The sequence below is a fragment of the Camelina sativa genome, chromosome 7, assembly GCF_000633955.1.
Source record: "Camelina sativa cultivar DH55 chromosome 7, Cs, whole genome shotgun sequence".
NCBI classification, from domain to species: Eukaryota; Viridiplantae; Streptophyta; class Magnoliopsida; order Brassicales; family Brassicaceae; genus Camelina; species Camelina sativa.
In genome coordinates this window covers 18,020,621-18,041,907 of record NC_025691.1, presented here as the reverse complement: position 1 = coordinate 18,041,907, position 21,287 = coordinate 18,020,621, and the positions used below count along the sequence as shown (strand labels likewise).

General features: G+C 42.4%; 1 protein-coding gene across 1 annotated transcript; it reads left to right on the top strand.

Moving 5' to 3' along the window:
• On the top strand, nucleotides 202-19,366 carry LOC109125460. The gene is made up of 10 exons (XM_019227090.1): nucleotides 202-436; nucleotides 536-952; nucleotides 13,880-14,051; nucleotides 14,376-14,506; nucleotides 14,957-15,915; nucleotides 16,006-16,711; nucleotides 16,781-16,950; nucleotides 17,055-17,353; nucleotides 17,746-18,117; nucleotides 19,054-19,366. The coding sequence occupies exons 1-10, from the start codon at nucleotides 202-204 to the stop codon at nucleotides 19,364-19,366; spliced, it is 3,774 nt and encodes a 1,257-aa protein (XP_019082635.1).

The following is a 21,287-nucleotide window of genomic DNA, read 5'->3' as shown; positions in this document are numbered from 1 at the left end:
CGAGTTGATGTCCCAGAAGCTGTTAAGCCTGCTAAGTACATTCCTCCTGCTTATAAACCACCTCTACCATTCCCAGGACGTTTCAAAGCACAAAAGCTGAAAGAACTCAGAGAAATTATTGAGAAAAGGGAAAAGTTGGCTTTGCAACAAGAGAAGGAGTTAGCTTTACAACAAGGGGAAATTATTGAGAAGGAAGAAGTCATGGCTTTGAAGAAAGAGGTTGTGATTGAAAAGAAGGAAGTGAGGGCCATTCAACAGGAGGTTGTCATTGAAGAGAAGGAAGAGGAGAGAGGACCAGCCTTGGAACAATATGCCCCATATCCTCTCTACAAAGGCATGTTACTTGACATATCCAAGCAGAAAGCTCAGAATCAAAACAGGAGAGCTCAAGAAGAGATTGGGACAGCTATTGTACCAACAAAACTTGAAGATCCAGGTCCATTCAATCTACCTTGCTCCATCAGCTACCTTCACTTCAACAAATGCTTGTGTGATCTTGGAGCATCTGTTAGTGTCATGCCCTACTCTATAGCAGAAAAGCTTGGACACACTGAATTCAAGCCAAGCAATCTCTACATAAGTCTAGCTGATGGTTCACACAAAGATGTAGTTGGTAAATTGGAGAGCCTCCTAGTCAAGATAGGCAAGGCAAGAATTCCCACTGATTTCATCATAATAAAGATGGATAAGGAGGTAGAGGATCCAATCTTGCTTGGGAGACCATTCCTTGCCACAGCAGGAGCAATCATTGATGTTAAGGAGGGGCTGATAAGGTTGAACATATCTGAAGGTTTGACCATGAACTTTGATATTACAAATCCATCTAACCTACCAACCATTGGAGGTCAACCATTTAAGATTGAAGATAAGGCTGATTTTGGGGTTTTGAGAGAAGAAGAGACTTCAACAGCTAAGGTCACATCTCATGAGGAATCAGTTCAACATCTTAAGGGTTCAGTTCAAGAGCTGACTGATCTGGTGAAGGATCTTCAAGTTCAGCTCAACAAGAGGTCTTTGAAGAAGGCAAGACCAAGACTCAAGTTTAAGAAGAAGCAAAGCTCAAATGTTAAGGAGGTAGTGATCAAGAAACAGAACCAAGGTTATCAAATAGAACCAGGGGGGATTTCATCACCTCCTTGGAATCCAAACCAAGCCGGAACAAGCATCAAAAGTCAAGCTTAGTGACTCTAAACAAGATCACTAAGGAGGAAGTCTCTAACGTATCCATGTACATATTGTTTAAGGTTTTTGGTATTTTGATTTTTGTTTTGGTATTTTCATGATCAGGGAAGCAAGGGAGGCCAAATAGAAGAGGAAAAGAAGACTCGGCAGCCAGCTCGACCCCCCCACTCGAGCACGTACTCGACCGAGTCCCGGTCGATTCCCATCGTCGAACTGCCCCAATCTCCACCTCCAAGTCATCAACAAGACCCCAACTACACTTTTGACAGCATGCAAGAGGATGTGGACAGTTTCTTCTCCAATCCTTAAGGTACCACTATCACCTTCCCTTATAAATACCATAGCATTTGATGTTGTGTTTTGTTTTTGATTTTGAATCCTCCTACAAATTTCTTTCACACAGAGGACTGTGTGATTTAAGTTTTGGGGAGGGTTTGAGATAGCATTTGATGTTGTGTTTTGTTTTCTTATTTCAAATTTTTAGCATCATCATGTTAGTATTTGCATAGCATCTAAGGCATAGAAAAACCCTAAAAATTTGAAATTTTTTGCAAAAATCTTTATAAAAAAAGAGTGTTCATGTAGTTTGCATTGCATAATAGCATCTTGTTTAGCATGTTTCATGTAGGATTGTATAATATTTGCATTAGGGATCTATGATGAGTTTTGCCTTGTTAGCTTGTTTAATTCACTAGACTAGGATCAATGCCCAAGTTAATAGTACTTTGATGCTAGTTGAGTGGTTAGAAGCATAAGATTGAACCAAGCCTTGAATTCCTGCATTGCATTTGGTCTAAATTGAAGCATGTTGTGATTTGATGCCATTTCCTACTTATAAGAACTTAATATTGACTGTTAAATATCAATGTGTGCATTGCTTTAAACTCATGGATACCATATACATATTTGGATCATCTTTCTCCTTTTTACCACTCTTGTTGATCCAAGTAGCTGATTGAATCATTAAAATCAGTTTCCAATACCCTTAACCAACCCTTCTTTCAAGCCATGTTTATTCTTGAGTGTGTGAGGCCTTTTTGGGATTGAGCTTGGTAGAAAGTGTTAGGTTTGAACTGACAAGAATAATGCCTTGTGTAGTTCTAGTTTGCATTTTCCAAACTAGATAGGAAAATGTTAGAGTCTTTCATTGTTGGGTTTGGGATTTGGTTGTTTGAAAAAGAAAGAAAAGAAAAGAGGAAAAGAGAAAGAAAATGTTAGAGTCTTTAGGAGGGGAATGTTATTAAGTAAAATCAAAGTCTAGTGAAAGAATGGGAAGTATGATATTGTTTAAAGATGGTTTCAGTCAAAGAAAATAAAGAAAGAAAAAGAAGAGTATAGCAAAATGCTTTTATGTCTTAAGAATAAGAAGAAAAGAAAACCATAGCAAATAAGTAAGAATCTCCCATTCCACTAGAAAGATCAAATAAGAAACCTCTCCTAAGACTTTAAAATCAAAAGAGAAAAGGGTGAAAGAGAAGAGAAGAAGTTAAAGGGTAGCACTAGGATCAATTGGGTTTAGATTGATAGGATAAACACTTTGGGTGCCTTTGGGTAGACAAGGTTTTGTTCTTGTATGTGTCTAAGTGTTCTTACCTTTAGCATTCTTCTAAAGCTCAATCCATTTTTATGAGAGAACCTTGATATTGATAAGCCCCACTCTAAAGAGAGACCATCATTGTCTCTAAACCTTTTACTACCAAGCCAAATGAGTTTAAGCATTGCATATAATTGATTCATGTTCTTGATTAATGAATGTTAAAGGAAATGGTTGATTTGAATGCATGTGGACATCTAAGGCTCAAATCAGTAAAGGATGTGATATGCTTGTCTAAAATCTTTAAGTACAGCTCATTCAACTTGCATCATAGTACTAGTAACTTGGACATTGATTCTAGATGGTCTATTTGCAAGCTTTAGGAGCTGAGATCCCACTTTCAAACCTCACCTACCTTCTTATGTCTTGTTCATTTGCTTGAGGGCAAGCAAAGACTAAGTTTGGGGGTGTTGATGTTCATATATTTTACCCTGTTTTCCCTTAATATATTCACATCTTTTGCATCTTTTGCTATCCATTTTGACCATTATTGCATAGCTTTAGGACTGTTCTTGCATTAGAGTTTAGTTGCATTGCATTTGCATCTTTTCATGCATAAACATGTGATTTTGGAGCTTAAGGAGCATGGAAGCAATGCTGAGGAGAAGTGAAGCAATCATGAGGAGAAAACAAAGGAGCTAAGGCTAAAAAAACTAAGGTCCGGAGTCCAACTCGACTGCCCACACGACCAGACACTCGACCGTGTGCTGAGAGGGACTCGACCGAGTGGGAGGAGCACAAGAGGAGCCAACTCGACCGGTCACTCGACCGAGCACCAGGTCGAGTTGGTCGAGCCGCCTGGCTATTTTGTCTTTTAGCGTTTTTAGGGCTTCCACTACTTTTTCTATATAAGGGCTTGTACCTGCAGCCACCAAAGGAGTCCAGCTTTTTAGAGAGTCAAAAACCTAGTTTTTACCTTTTTTAGAATTATTCCTTTTGCACTTTTATTTTCTTAGATCTTGTACTTCTTTTAAAAGGAGAAAAAGACTAAATTCTTCAATATTGTTGGTTTCATAACTTTCTTAATATTGAGAATTTGAGTTTGGTTCTTTCTTCAATATTGTAGATCTTTGATTTATCTTTCTAATGATGCAAGTTTCAGTATTTTCTGGGTTTATGACTTTATTGTTCATCATGTATGCTTGTGAGTAGTTGCTTAGGATCTTGAGGATGGGTTAGGCTGGGTTGTGTTTGAGGTTTGTTTGATTTGGTCAAGCTTGATTGTTGTAGATCTCTTCTAGGCTAGATGTTCTTAATGCTGATCCTATATCTGAGAGGGTAGGATCTGATTTCAAGCCTCTTAGCATCACACCAATGTCTAAGGAGCATAGATAAGGCTAGATCTAGAGACTATCATTAGGCTTGCTAAGAGATTAGAAGTCTTGTTTGATTTTTGACATATTGCTTAATGTCTGCTTGTGTAGATTCTTTACTTTGTGAGAACAAGTCTAGAGATGCATGAGTTTGATTGTTTCTTGCCATGAGAGTGGATTAAACATGTCTTAGAAATATATGTCTAGAGATTAGCTCAAGTTGTTTGAGATTTGTTGACCAAGTTAGATGACCTCAATCATAGTCCAGCCCATGAATCCCTCCTCAAGACCTTCCTTGTTTATTGATTTCTTAGCTTAAATCCTGTTGTTTGATCGTTGTTTGATTTGCTTTTGGTATTGCTCTGTTTTTCTTGTGTTGCTCTGTTTTGCGTATTTGTCCAGCTCGACCCTGCACCTGATCTACACTCGATCGAGTGCTTGCTCGAGTTCCAACCCAGAACTTGTGTTTATGATTTGTGTTTGTCCTGTTTCACCCTAGTTGCATTTCTGTTGCATTCATTTAGTATCCTGTTCATTACTTACCTTGCATTAGTTCAATACTTGCATTTCCATAGTTTCTATTTCTGTTTGTCATAATCACTCTGTTCCATTTGCATTTAGCTCCTAGTTCTTGTAGTTTTACTTTCTGCACTTTCCATTTCATCATAGGATTGTTAGTGACAAACAACCTTTACATCTGGCTTGACTTAGACTCATATGCATATCTTGATTGTTCACAAACACTCAGATTGGATTGACACCTCTTATACTACAACTGCATAAGGGGAATTGAAACACCCTGCCATCCATTCATTCATAAGTCATCATTCCATACATCATTCAATCACCACCCACACAAAAAATGTGTTTCAGTCACTCGAGCCACCACCCCTCAACTCGATCCCTCGCTCCCCATCGTAACCCGAGTTGCAAGCGCACCTCACTTTGCACATCTCACGTCAACACGCGGAGAACCAGCAACTCAATCGGAGTGGAATCACACTCTGTCACTCGATCCGCCATTGCCGGAGCTGCAACATTCGAGTCAACCTTTCTCACCTGTCCTGTTCAAGCCAATACTGTCCCACTCGACCGAGGTCATGTCGCATACTTCGAATCACCCTTGTTCGACTCGACTGGCACCAACATCCCGACGACTCGAGTCACCACCTTCATCCCCAGAGGACCGACATTCTTCCTCAACAATCTGACATCAAGGTGATTCTGGAATTTTGCATCTCACTCGACTGGAACCAAGGACCCTCTCGCTCGAGTAACACCGACTCCTTTTTCTACTACTGAGGTACTCCTACCTTCCCTTGTATATACCATTTCATTCCTGCATTGTTTCTGTTGTGGTTTTTAAATCCTCCTGCAAATTTTTCCTACACAGGAGACTGTGTAATTTAAGTTTGGGAGAGGGTTTGAGATGATGTATCTGATGTTGTGTTTTGTGATTCTTATTTCAATTTCTTTGCATCATATCATGTTTGAGTTTGCATCCATCTATTTGCATAGAAAAACCCAAAAAAAAATTTGAAAAAAAAAAAAAACAATCGAAAACTTTCACAAAAACAAAGTGTTCATGTAGTTTGCACTTGCATATTAGGATTGGGTCTAGTGTTATTCATACAGGGTTGTTGCATTTAGCATAGGGGTTGATGATGATTGTAACCTTGGTAGCATACTGAATTCAATAGGATAGGATCAAGGCCCTTGTTATTAATTCTTTGATACTTGTTGATTGAACTTGAAATGTAAGACTGACCCAGGTTTTGAATTCTCGAAATTGCATTCTAGTCTTGATTGAGGCATGTTTTGAATTGACTTTATTCCCTATCTATCTGAACCTAATTCTGACTTGCAATTATCTTGTTATGCATTGAAGTTGAACTCATGGATACCATATACATATTTGGATTGTCTTTCACATTTTTACCACCCTTGTCAATCCAAGTAGCTGATTCTCATTTTTGGAACAGTTCCCCGCACCCTTAACCAACCGTTCTTTCAAGCCAATTGTAATCTTGAGGTTCAGGCCTTTTCCGAGTTGAGCTTGCGAGTTGACAAGAGTAGGATCATGTGTAGTTCTAGTTCGCGTTATCCGGACTAGTAGGACTAGGTGAGAACTCAAATTTGGGTATTGGGTATGGATTTGTGCAGAAAAGTAAAGGGTAGAAAGTCTTAAGGAGGGGGATGTGTTTTCAAAGTTTACAAGTCTAGTAAAAGATTTGGGTTGACCAAAGTAAAAAGAGTAATTGGTTCTGGGCATGAAATAAAAGATTAGACAAAGAAAATAAAGTAAAAATGCTTAAGATGTCTAGAGTCCTTAGAAGAAAAGAAAAGGAACCATAGTGATAATAAAGATTTCCCAATCCGCTAGAATGAAAAGAAATGAATTCCTCCTAAGACTAAGTGTAAAGAGTTTGAGATGATGTTGCTGACGAAGGGTAGAGATAGGACCAACTTCTGGGTTATAATGTTAGGGCTGAGTTTTCTTGTCGACCTTTGGGTAGACAGGGCACTGCTCTTGTATGTATCAGTTGGTTTCAACCTTTAGCCTTCCTTTAAGCTCAACTCCTTTTCGTAAGAGAACCTTATTCTGTATTGATAAAACCACTTCGTCCTTGATCTTTCACCCTAGCCAAATGAGTTCGATGATATTGTTTAGCTTGATTCACGGTTCTCTGTTAATGAATGTTAATGGAAATGATTGATAGGATTGCATGTGTAGATTAAAGATCAGAATCGTTTCAACAAAGTTTTTAAATAAAGTCCGTTCACCATGCATTATAGAACTAAGAACAAGGACCTTGATTTTAACTATTCTATTCAGCATGTTTTAGGTTCTAAGACCCCATCTTCACACCTCTCTTCCATACTTTGTTCTTGATCGTTTGCTTGAGGGCAAGCAAAGACTAAGTTTGGAGAGTTGATATGTCTATATTTTGTCTCTCCCTAGCATACATTTATCATGCATTTAGCTAGGATAACTCTTTGTTTTGCATCATTTTCTAGTCCTTTTTATACACTTTGCATGTCTAGGTAGTTCTTGCATCATCCTTGCATACATTGTGCAATTCGGAGTATTTCAGGTATCTAGGAGATGTCGGGAACGCATCACTCGACCCATCTGCTGCACAACACTCCCGGAACCGTCTCTCGAGTCAATCTCACAACCCCGATCGAGCCCCTCTCTCGAGCCAGTCTCATCCGCTCGATCGAGCCATCCCGTTCGAGCCGTTCCACTCGAGTGAGATTTAGCTTTCGACGTCTTCATGAAAGTTGTAGGTAATGCAGTCAACTTTTCAAAACCGTTTATTTCAAGCCAATTGGAGGTGTATTTCAAGAGTTATCATCGTTTTAGTGGATGTGTATACACCCAGTTCGAGCCAAAACCAATCTCGATCGAGCCAACCCGTTCGAGTGGGATTTAATTTTTGACGTTTTCATCAAAATTGTAAGGAATTGAGTCATCTTTCCAACTCCGTTTATTTCAAACCAATCGGAGTTGTGGTTCAAGTGTTATCATCGTTTTAGTGGATGCGTATACACCCAGCTTGAGTCGCATCACCTCCACTCGACCCAGCTCGAGTCGCATCACCTCCACTCGACCCAGCTCGAGTCGTATCACCTCCACTCGACCCAGCTCGAGTCGTATCACCTCCACTCGACCCACCTCGAGTTGTATGACCTCGACCCGTTCCACTCGACCGCACCCCAGGGAGAGATGACACGCGACTCGACCGCACATGTCAGGAAGAAAGACGTTTGGTTTCACACGCTTCAGGAGATTCTCGAAACGCCGCTCTATCTTGTCGTTTTAAGTTTTATGGGTTCACATGTTTTTACTATATATACATTTTGTTAAGTCTTGGTTTGGGACACCTTATCTTTTATCTCATTTTGTTCTTAAGGTTTTACCTAGCCTCCAAAAACGTTCTCAGACTTTGTAATCTAGATAGCTTTGATTTTATTGAGTTATTGCATCGAATTTCTTCTACAAAGTTGTTCTTCTCATTTCTATCTATCTACTATGCTTTGTTCAATGTTTTCTGGATTAGTATCCTTGGTGATGATTTCCGGATCTGAGTAGTGTTAAAGTTCTTGGGGATAGGATAGACTAGGTGGAGGATCTTAGGATGTAGCGTGTTTAAGCTTTGATCTGTATGATTCCCTTCTCGATTAGTGTTAGAATTACTAGTTTTTCTCTGATCAATTGGAACTAGGTCTTAGACATTTCCGCACCCAAAAGGTGTTCGATGAAATGTCTGACCAACTATTGCCAGAGACTTACATTCCTAGCCTAAGAGATTAGTTGTCTAGGATGTTTGTTGACGTGAATGAACTTGTTTTTCATGCCATGCTTGATCATGTTTCTCTAGCGAGACCTAGGTTTGGAAGTGGTTGAGTCTGAGTAGCTTCTGTCAAGAGATTGGATTAGTTAAGTCGTGATGTTCATTGTTTAGGGATAGTTTGCTTGTGGCATGTTAAACACTCTGTAGAGTAGGATACTCCACCGACATCGATTACCCCATCCTTAGGACTTCTATCTTTTTGATTGATATTACATTCCCGAGATTGTTTTCGATTCTTATTGTTTAGTTCAGGCTTAGACTCGTTTCTGTTTTCATTCGTTTTCGCTTCTTGTCATACATTCTCGTTTCTAGTTCTAGAACACATTTCCGTTTTGCATTCTGATCATTCTAGGATTGTTAGAAAAATACTCTTTTTGAATTAGCTTAACTTGTGACTTCTTGATTGCAACTTGAGTGATAGTAAAGATTCCCAACTGGATTGACACCTTAAGTATTACAACTACATAAGGTTAACTGAACCTGGTAGGATAGACACACAAAAATCTTAGTATCAACACTCGAGTTAAGGGTTTTTCCTAACCCAAAATGCAGCGTTTAACTTAAACTCGTCCGCACTAAACCGACTTTGCATCGACCAATGCAATCCCTAAACCGGGATTTCGGTTCGCGGATGTTACAATTCTCCCCCACCAACATAGATTCGTCCTCGAATCTCGAACAACCATCAGCCAAGGACTCCTGTGCAACCGTCTCCACGGTCCGCACTCCTCGGACCGTTCTACGGAAGGTCACCTTTAGGCGATAGACTCACGTTCGAGGTATTATTTGCTCTCGACTTTTGGACTTTCCTTTACTCATAGGCGTTAACCTTGAGTTTTTATTGGCTCCTCATCAGGCCTAAGCTTGCATGCAATAATGTTTGGCTCCTCATCAGGCCAAAGCCTGCATGCCATAATATAAGGACAAATCCAACATTAGTCTCTCAAGTTGCCACCCTACAGCGCACCCCCACATCGTCATCCGAAGTCGATATACCAACCATATTCCTAAGCCACAAAGTCTCAGAATATGGCAATATTAAGAGAACCAAAGTCCCCTAAGAGTCACGAGCAAACAATTCTGAACACGTATGAGTCCTATCTCGACCTAGGTTTCCTTCCTGTGGTTCGCGTAAGACATCACAATGTCCTACCAACCACATATCCCCTCAATGGAATACCTCATGACCGTACAAGGATCATATACATGCCACAAGGGCCGCCAAAAAGGCCAAACAAATGTCCTAAACAGGACCGCCACCAAGGCCAAACAAATGCCCTAAACAGGATTGCCACCAAGGCCAAACAAATGTCCTCAACTGGACCGTCACAAAGACCACTTGTCCCAAAGGATCGTCACGAAGACCACTCGTCCCGAAGGACCGTCACGAAGACCATACATCCCAAAGCTCCATCCACCGCCTCTGCCTCAAGTTCAGTTCAGGATGAGTGAATATATACTTCAGGCTCTTATGATCTGTAAACACCTGTACCTTTGCACCATAAAGATAAGATCTCCAAATCTTCAGAGCAAAAACTGCAGCAGTCATCTCCAAATCATGAGTTGGATAGTTACCCTCATGCTTCCACAACTGCCGCGAAGCGTAGGCAATCACCTTCCCATGCTACATCAACACACACCCCAAACCAACTCTAGATGCATCAGTATAAAAAACATAGGGTTCTCCCTGCTCAGGAAAAACCAACACTGGCGTAGTAGTCAACATCTCCTTCAGGTTGCAAAGCCCTCCTCACACTCCTGTGTCCAAACAAAAGGAACATCCTTCCCTGTCAACTTAGTCATCGGGCGTGCCCTACTCGCAAAGCCGTGCACAAATCTCCTGTAGTAACCTGCCAAACCGAGGAAACTCCTGATCTCTGTGGCATTATGAGGTCTAGGCCAATACCTGATAGCCTGAATCTTCTCTGGATCTACAGAAACTCCCTCTGCGGAAATAATATGACCTAGAAAACCCATCTCACGCTGCCAGAAGCTACACTTGCTCAACTTGGCAAACAACTTCTGCTCCCGCAGTTTCTCCAGAACTGCCCTCAGGACTCTTAGAAAATACCAGGATATCATTGATGAAGATGATGACAGACACATCCAGAAACTCCTAAAACACACTGTTCATCAACCTCATAAACGCTGCTAGCACGTTAGTCAACCCAAAAGGCATCACCACAAACTCATAATGCCCATACCTCGTCCTGAAAGCCGTCTTCCTCACATCTGCCTCGTCTATCGGTATCTGATGCTAACCCGACGCTAGATCTATCTTGGAAAACCAAGTAGCACCCCTCAACTGATCCAAACAACTCATCGATCCTGGGAAGAGGGTACTTTTTCTTCACAGTGACCCGGTTCAAACCCCGGTAGTCAATACACAACCGGAAACTCCCATCCTTCTTCTTCACAAATAACACCGGCGCTCCCCATGGTGATACACTAGGACAGATGAATCCCTTACTCAACAAATCGTCTAGCTGCTTCTTCAGCTCTGCCATCTCTCGTGGAGCCATTCAGTGAGGAGCCTTGGATAACAGCGTCGTCCCCGGTTCCAGTTCAATGGTGAAAGGATCACACCGATATGGTGGTAATCCCTGCAATGACTGAAACACATCCTCAGATTCCTCAACAACCTGAAAACCGCTAACCGTAGACTTCTCCACAGGCTTTAGCATTGATATAGTAACCAAATAAGCCTTAAGGCCCTTCTCGATCATCTTCCCAGCCTGGATGGCCGAGATCATGAGACTTCCCGAAGCTGGTCTAATACCCTGAAAAACCAACTTCCCTCCTGGACGCTCAAACTCCACTCTACCCCGATGGCAATCCAAATGTACCATATACCGGTGCAACCAATCCATCCCGAGAATAACATCATACAACTCCACTGGACTGATAAGCAAATCCACTGGCCACGACTCTCCTGCGATATGAATTTCAATTCCTCTAGCTCATTCAATAACTCTCAGGTACTTGCCCCCTGCAACTCTGACAACTCCTATACGTTTGATATGTCTATATTTTGCATCTCCTTAGCATGCATTTGTTATGTCAACTCTGACAACTCCTATACGTTTGATATGTCTACATTTAGCTAGGATAACTAGTCATTTTGCATCATTTTAGAACCTCTTTTATACACTTTGCATGTTTAGGAAGTTTTTGCATCATCCTTGCATACATTGTGCATTTCAGAGTATTTTAGGTGTCTAGGAGACGTCGGAAATGCGGAAGATCGAGCACGCAATCGAGCCACTATCCGCCAAGCAATCGAGCCACTCTCCGCCAAGCAATCAAGCCACTCTCAGCCACGCAATCGAGCTACTTTCACTTACTCAATTGAGCCACTGTCGCCCACTCCGACTCGATGCATATGTTAGGAAGACGTTCTGTCTTACACACTTCAGGAGATTCCCAAACCGACGCTTCACCTTGTCGTTTTAAGTTTTAGGGATTTACATGTTTTTACTATAAATAAGTTTTGGTAAGTCTTGGCTGGGGACATCTTATCTTTTATCTCGTTTTCTTTTCTAAGTTTAACCAAGCCACAAAATACGTTCTGAGACTTTGTATTCCAATTTCGTTGAGATTATTCAGTTTTTGCATTGGATTCCTTCTACAAAGTTGTTCATCTTATTTTTATCTACCTAAGAATGCTCGTTTCAATGTTTTCTATGTTTGCATCCTTGATGATGATTTTCGGATCTGAGTAGTGTGGTAGTTCTTGAGGATGGGATAGATTAGGTGGAGGATCTTAGGATGTAGAGTGTTTAAGCTTTGATTTGTATGATTCCCTTCTGGACTAATGTTAGAAATACTTGTTTCTCTCTAATCAATTGGAACTAGGTTTTAGACATTTCCGCACCCAAAAGGTGTTCGATGAAATGTCTGACCAACTAGTGCCAGAGACTTACGTTCCTAGCCTAAGAGATTAGTTGTCTAGGATGTTTGTTGACGTGAATAAACTTGTTTTTTCATGTCATGCTTGATCATGTTTCTCTTGCTAGAGCTAGGTTTCGAAGTGGTTGAGTTTGAGTAGCTTATGTCAAGAGATTGGATTAGCTAAGAAGTGATGTTCATTGTTTAGGGATGGTTTGCTTGTGGCATGTTAAATACTCTATCGACTAGGATACTCCACCGACATCAATTACTCCCATCTTTAGGACCTATTTCTTTCTGATTTTTATTACATTCCTGAGACTGTTTCGTTTCTTTCTTTTTTAGTTCATGCTTAGACTCGTCTATGTTTTTATTCATTTTCGCTTCTTGTCATGCATTCTCGTTTCTAGTTTTGTGACTCATTATCGTTTTGTATTGTCATCATTCTAGGACTGTTAGACAAACACTCTCTTTGAATTGGCTTGACTTGTGATTTCTTGATTGCATCTTAATTGTTAGTAAAGTTTCCCAACTGGATTGACACCTTAAGTATTACAACTGCATAAGGTTAATTGAACCTGCTAGGATAGAGACACAAAAATCTTAGTATCAATTTGGCGCCGTTGCCATTTGGGAATCGTTTTGCTACATTTACGATTTCAAGTTTTGCAAGATTAAGTTCTTTTACACTCATCATTCTGAGTATTGATTTGTTTTGGTTGTCTGCTTGTTTGTTTTGCATCTGAGGAACCTGTTGATTGCAACCTTGCATGCACACCAGATCAAGAGGGCGCCAAAATCTTCTTCTTGTTATCGACGACATCAATCGGTTACAACGACCACAACAAGCTCGTCAACTCACTGATCATTTCGCACCAGTCACTATGGAACAACAGAATGAGCCAAATCCAAAACCGCGAAACATTGGTGTTGGGGATGCACCGAACACTCAGACTCTGCGTGCTGGAATCGTCCCTCCCGCTGAGCAGAACAATAACTTCTAGATCAAAAGCGGTCTGATCTTGATGATCCAAGGGAACAAGTTTCATGGGTTGCCTATGGAGGATCCGCTGGACCATTTGGACGAGTTCGACCGTTTGTGCAGTCTCACCAAGATCAACGGCGTGAGTGAGGACGGTTACAAGTTGCACCTCTTCCCATTCTCCCTGGGAGACAAAGCTCATTAATGGGAGAAAAACCTTCCCAAGGGATCAATCACCACTTGGGACGCCTGCAAGAAAGCCTTCTTGGCCAAGTTTTTCTCCAACTCCAGAACAACACGTCTCAGGAATGACATTTCTAGCTTTACTCAGAAAAGCTCCGAATCATTCTGTGAAGCCTGGGAGTGTTTCAAGGGTTACCACAGCCAGTGTCCACACCATGGTTTCAGCAACGAGTCACTGCTCAGCACTCTATACCGTGGTGTACTTCCAAAAATTTGCATGCTGCTTGACACTGCTTCTAACGGTAATTTTCTCAACAAAGATGTTGATGAAGGATGGCAACTGGTTGAGAATCTCGCCCAGTCTGATGGTAACTACAAGGAGTTCCAGACGTCACTAAGGACAGCGAGGAATTAGATGGGGAGGATTTTGTTCAAGATGAAGCTCAGATCAAGGATCCGGTCGAAACTGTCAAAGACCCAATCGAGCTAGTGAAGCAGTCCGAACCTAAAGCAGTTAAGGAACCTGTTGTTTCTGATGACAAACCTGCGAGGTTCATACCTCCACCATACAAGCCTCCTCTACCATTTCCAGTGAGGTTCAAAAAGCAGCTTACTGAGAAGTACAAATCCTTGTTCGAAAAACAAGTCAAGGAGATTGAGTTAAGGATGCCATTGTTGGATGCATTCGCACTTGTTCCTCACTACCAGAAATTCCTCAAGGACTTAGTGACGGAGAGATCAAAAGAAGTTCAAGGCATGGTGGTACTAAGTCTTGAGTGTTGTGCAATCATCCAGAAGAAGATTGTACCCAAGAAGCTTAAAGATCCTGGATCATTCACTCTACCTTGCTCCCTTGGACCTATGTCTTTTGACAGGTGCCTATGTGATCCTTGCGCTTCAGTTAATCTGATGCCACTCTCTGTTGCTACGAGGTTGGGTTTTACAAGTTTCAAGGGTTGTGACATCTCTCTCATCCTTGCAGACAGATCAGTGAGACTTCCAAATGGTATTTTAGAAGACTTACCCGTCAGGATCAGAGACGTGGAAGTGCCAACCGACTTTGTGGTCCTGGAGATGGATGAAGAATCAAAAGATCCGCTGATCTTAGGAAGACCGTTCCTGGCGACTGTTGGAGCCATCATTGATGTCAGAAATGGCAAGATTGATCTTAATCTGGGCGACGACTTCATCATGAAGTTTGACATCAAGGATACTTTGAAGAAGCCGACAATAGGAGGACAAGTCTTCTACATTGAAGAGATGGATAAGTTGGCTGATGAGTTGTTGGAGGAACTAGCTAAGGAGGATAATCTCAAAACTGCTCTAACCAAGGATGGAGAAGAAGGGTTCCTGCATGAGGAGACCACTTGTTACAAGAATCTGCTAGAATCCCAAAGAGAAACGGATGGACCAGAGGAATTCGAGTAGCTATCTAACACAGAGGAGGTATGTGCAGTTGAGACAGAGAGTTCAGAACGTGATATCTCCGACTCGACCAACGTCAAGACCCGACTCGAGACACCGATGTCCCGCTCGATCGAGCCGCACCCCTCCCACTCGACTGTGATCACTCCAGACTCTCATGCTGACGACTGGTCGGAACCGAAAGCTCCAAAGGTAGAACTCAAAACTCTCCCTTCCGGACTCAGGTACGTTTTTATGGGAACCAATTCTACTTATCCTGTCATAGTGAATGCTAGGTTGAGTGATGATGAATGGAATTTGCTTGTAACTGAGCTTAAGAAGTATAGAAGAGCCATAGGTTATTTTTTAGATGATATCAAGGGAATCTCACCTAGTCTTTGCACACATAGGATCAATCTTGAAAATGAGTCTTATACTAGTATTGAACCCCAAAGGAGATTGAATCCTAACCTGAAGGAAGTAGTGAAGAAAGAAATCTTAAAACTGCTTGATGCTGGAGTTATCTATCCTATCTATGATAGTACTTGGGTATCTCCAGTGCACTGTGTACCTAAGAAGGGAGGCATAACTGTGATCAAAAATGAAAAAAATGAGTTAATCCCAACTAGAACCATCACAGGACATAGGATGTGCATTGATTATAGGAAGTTGAATGCCGTTTCTAGGAAGGATCATTTTCCTCTGCCCTTCATTGATCAAATATTGGAGAGATTAGCCAGTCATCCCTACTACTGTTTCCTTGATGGGTATAGTGGATTCTTCCAAATCCCTATCCACCCAAATGATCAGGAAAAGACAACATTTACTTGTCCTTATGGCACTTTTGCCTACAGACGTATGCCATTTGGTTTGTGTAATGCTCCTGCTACCTTTCAAAGGTGCATGACATCGATTTTCTCGGATTTGATTAAGGAGTTAGTGGAAGTGTTTATGGACGATTTCTCTGTATACGGTTCCACTTTCTCCTCCTGTTTGTTAAATCTGAGCAGGGTATTGACGCGATGTGAGGAGACGAACCTGGTGCTGAACTGGGAAAAGTGCCACTTCATGGTTGAAGAAGGGATCGTTCTGGGACACAAGATTTCTGAGAAAGGAATTGAGGTTGACAAAGCTAAGATTGAGGTCATGGTTCAGCTTCAACCGCCTAAGCCAGTGAAGGACATCAGAAGCTTTCTGGGACATGCTGGGTTTTACAAGAGGTTCATTAAGGACTTCTCAAAAATTGCAAGACCTTTGACAAGGTTGCTGTGCAAGGAGATTGAGTTCGAATTTGATGCAGCATGCTTGGAAGCTTTCAGCAAGATCAAGGAGGCCTTGGTTTCGGCACCCATAGTACAAGCTCCGAATTGGGATCATCCGTTTGAGATTATGTGTGATACTTCAGACTTCGCAGTTGGAGCAGTTCTGGGACAGCGTATTGACAAGAAGCTCCATGTCATCTACTACTCAAGTCGCACCTTAGACGAGACCCAAGGAAGGTATGCAACCACAGAGAAGGAACTCCTAGCAGTTGTGTGTGCATTCGAAAAATTTAGGATTTATCTTGTGGGTTCGAAGGTCATTGTGTATACCGATCATGCTGCTCTGAGACACATATACTCGAAGAAGGATACCAAGCCAAGACTGTTGAGATGGATTCTGCTTCTTCAGGAGTTTGACATGGAGATAGTTGACAAGAAAGGCATAGAAAACGGAGTAACAGATCATTTGTCAAGAATGAGGATTGAAGATGCTGTTCTCATAGATGATTCGATGCCTGAAGAACAACTTCTTGTCGCCCAGACTTGTGAGCAGATGCATGACTCACGGGTTGAGAACCTCAGAATCATATGCATGGCGATCACTTCTGAGACAGCACCATGGTATGTAGATGTCATGAATTACAAGGTTTGTGGAGAAATTCCTGATGACATGGATCCCTACAGGAAGAAAAAGTTTTTCAGGGAGGTTAACCACTACTTCTGGGATGAGCCCTACCTGTACAAAAGAGGTTCTGACGGTATGTTCAGGAGATGCATAGGGGAAGTGCAGGGAGATACTTCGCCACATTCAAGACAGCTCAGAAGGTTCTTCAAGCAGGTCTCTGGTGGCCAACCTTGTTCAAGGACGCTCACAGTTTCATCACCAAGTGTGATGCTTGTCAGAGGATGGGCAACATCACAAGGAGGAACGAGATGCCCCAGAATCCGATCCTAGAAGTGGGGATATTTGATGTTTGGGGTATAGACTTCATGGGACCTTTCAACACTCCATCAAATGGTAATGTCTATATTCTAGTGGCAGTTGATTATGTATCTAAGTGGGTCGAAGCCATTGCCAGTCATACCAATGATCACAAGGTTGTTCTGAAGCTGTTCAAAAGTATAATTTTTCCAAGGTATGGGATACCCAGAGCGGTGATCAGCAATGTTCAAGAAAGCGCTAGGCGGTAACCTAGCGCCTAGCGCCTAGAACGCCTAGTCGGGGTTTAAGCGTTTTTAGGCGGTTTGGACGTTTACAATATGAAACATTATATATATGATATTATATATAAAATTATGTAAGAATATATGTTAGAAGAAATAAATAATAATAAATTATAAACTAAACTTAGAACAAATACATTTATTTAATTTAGATTAATAATATATGAACATTTATAAATATGTATATGAATATAATACTTAAAATTTTAAATATATGCAGTTAAAAATAAAATATATATACTAAAATAATATTATGTGATTTGAGGGGATCTAAGCGGTCGTCTAGGCGTCTGCAGAGCGCCTAGACAGCGCCTAGGCGGCCGCCTAGACCGCTTTCTTGAACACTGCTGATCAGTGATGATGGAACTCACTTCATCAACAAGGTGTTTGAGAGTATGCTGAGAAAGTATGGGGTCAAGTACAAGGTGTCTACTGTGTATCACCCTCAGACCAGCGGACAAGTTGAAGTCTCGAATAAGCAGATCAAGGGTATCCTATCAAGGATTGTTAGAGTTTCGAAGAAAGATTGGTCTGTCAAGTTGGATGAGACTCTCTGGGCGTACAGAACAGCATTCAAGACGCTAATAGGCAGAACACCATTTCAGTTGGTATATGGTAAAACATGTCATTTCCCTGTAGAGGTTGAGTACAAGGCGCTTTGGGCTATCAATTTGCTGAACTTAGATATTGATACAGCTCAGGCTAAGAGGACTCTTGATCTACATGAGTTGGAAGAAATCAGACTTGATGCCTATGAGAGCTCAAAGATCTATAAAGAAAGAACCAAGAATTTTCATGATAAGAAAATTGCTGTTAAGGAGCTCAAGGCTGGAGATCAGGTTTTGCTTTTCAACTCCAAACTTAAGTTATTTCCTGGAAAACTTAAGTCTAAGTGGTCTCGACCTTTTGACGTTAAGGAAGTTCTGCCATTCGGAGCCATAACTCTTCTGAACAAGGATGGTAGTGAGTTCACTATAAATGGTCAGAGAGTCAAGAAATATTTAGCTGATCAAGTCCGCCCAGAGGGGTCTTCTGTGCTCCTCTATGAACCCCCAAAAGCCTAAAAAGCTGAAAAGTCAAGCTAGGGACTTTAAACAAGCTCACTTGGGAGGAAGTCCCAAAGGTATCACTGTAAATATTTTTTTTTAGGATCCTTGTGTTTTTAATTTTTGTTTTTGGTTTTCTTGTGTTCAGGAATCTACAGAAGGGAGTCTAAGCAACAGAAAAAAAATGCAGTTAAAAGAGTGAGTTCAGAGTAAAAACTGAGTATGGTGGTTTCTACAGAAGAGATAGACGATAAAAAGAAATTAATAGAATGAGTCAGAGTGTGTTGGTTTTAAGTGGGAATAAAAAGAAATATAGGAGAGGGAATCTTCATTATTGTTTTTTCACCCTACTCCCACGTGATATCTCTCCCATCACCTCACCCTCTCCCCTCCTTGCTCCCTCTGACCAGACACATCACCTTTGTGTCCTATCTTCCCACATCTCCCCACTTTCACTCTCTCTTTCTTCCCCCACTTGCACGACATCTTCACCATCCCTATTATTTAATCAACACTCTCCTCACTCTTTACTTCCACCAACCAAACACAATTCTCTCTCATTTAAACAACCCTTCACACCAACACCTCACCCTCTATATCTTTGTTTAATTTTCAAGACATCCTCACGAAAAGCAAAGGCATTGCGTCTGCACCCATAGAGTTCAACCACCGCCGTCCTCACAGTCCCAACCGACGACTCGACCGGCGAAGCTGCGTCCCTCGAGCCAACATCCTCTCACTCGACCACCACCGCAGCATCACGCTCGCTTCAACACTGCCATTCGTCTCTCCGTTCATCACCGCCGTCTCACCTCGCACTTCCGAACTCGTCAATCGAGCCCTTACTCGAGCCCTCAATCGAGCGGTGTGATCCCGCTGCTTGCCGTGAGAGAGTGTGAGATCAAGCAGACCTGCCAATCCGCTCACTAAGAGCAAAAGTCGCGGGAAGAGACCGACACAAACTTCTAACTCAAGAGAGGAAGGCAGTGATTACGAACAGGAGGAACATGAGTTGCGCTCATAACAAGCTCCCAGGAAATCTGTAAGACGGAGATCTACCAAAACGAAGTTGACTCCCAAGGAGTATTACAAGCTGTTCCAACAGTGTGAATTTAGTGGAACGAGATATCTGCATCCTGAGACGATGGAGCTATTAGGGATTGGGGAGGATGTTCAGTACCTATATAGGCGATTCCATTTGGAGCGACTCATGAACACCCCTAAGAATGGATACAAAGAGGAGACTATCCAGTTCCTCTCTACTTTGGAGATGCACTTATACGCGGATGAGTCAGGCATGATGTCTGATGGAGGGCTGGGTACATTACATTCCGTGTACATGATCAGTTCTACACCCTTACTTTCAGAATCATCGAAGAGATCTGTGGATTTCCCGGCGGAACGGGGACTACGCCGCATTTTGACAGGAACGAAATATCAGCTTTCTGGGCGACGAATGAAAGCACGCCTACATTCACTTCATCGAAAACGAAAGAGATGAACCTAAGAAGCCCAGTGTTGCGTTACTTCCAGAAGGCAGTGGCCAATGCATTCTACGCCAAGGAGATTAAGGGATACATCACGAACGGCGAGCTCGAGATGATTGATCCAGCACTCAAGGGACTCTCATTCACGGCAATGGATGGAACCGAGCTGCAAGGTGACACGTCCAACACTTCCGTCTTGCTCTACCTCTTCAACTACAGGATGTCAAACAAGACTTGGGTCTCGAGACTCAACAACAACAACTCTCCCGGAGTGATGTGTATGGGCGGCGAAGCGACTTGGTTTCTTGAGGCAGCTGGCGTTCCATTACTATCCGAGCCACACTCACCACGCTGGATCGACGCGAACAACCTGCGGCTGTTGCGCACTCTAGAGCGGGGTTTGAGGCAGGGACGGTTGATTTACAAGTTTGTGCATCCGGAGGTCGGTCCCTCGAGATTACTCCTGCCTTGCGTCAAACTGACTACTATCTTGAGGGGTGAACATGTAGAGTTCATACCTCCCACGGACACTCTGTACGAATCTGGGGATGAGCTGCAGCGAGTAGAGATTGCAGAAGCAAGAGCAGACCCAATGGAGGAGGACGAAGTTGAGTACCGCCCAGAGCAGTTTCACTTTGAAGAGTACTCAGACCCGAGAATGGCTAAGGGAGTCAGAGCAGCTCATGAACGCCTCAACAAGCTTCAGCGATGGGGGAAAACTAGAGACAAGGCGTTCAGCAGCTTCACCAAGACAATGAAAAACTTCATGCGTAAGTTTAACTGCTCGACTTCCACTACCGCCGTCCCTAGGTCAATCCCCGAGGACACCAGACCCATGCCGGGACGCGCCTCCATGACACTCGAGCCAATTTGTCAGAGAACACTCTCTCCAGTTCCCTCCCCAGCAAGTCAATCTTCATATGTGCTTCGGGAGCGTCAACCCTCACCCGCTCCTTCTCGCCACTCGTCACACGAGTCTAGGGAGAGACAGAGATGCGGTTCGCGAGGTTCTAGAGCGTCTTCTAGTCGTTGATCTGCGCGTCGTTCTGCAGCTCGAGATGAGCATGAGGTTGAGGTTGAGCAACCGATCGAACATCAAGGTGATTATCAGCCTACGGAAGTTGTTGTGTTGGTATCGGACCATGGTGAGTCAAGAGTCGATGTCATGCAGTGTGACGAGCAGCCGAACATGTATCAGAACACGCAAGCGTCGACCAACCAGCTGAGGACAGAGCCAGTATCACGCACCAACTCCTTGGGCGAGCTCCGACTCCTTCTTCTACTATTGAGGTACTCCTACCTTCCCTTTTATATACCATTTCATTCCTGCATTGTTTCTGTTGTGATTCTTAAATCCTCCTGCA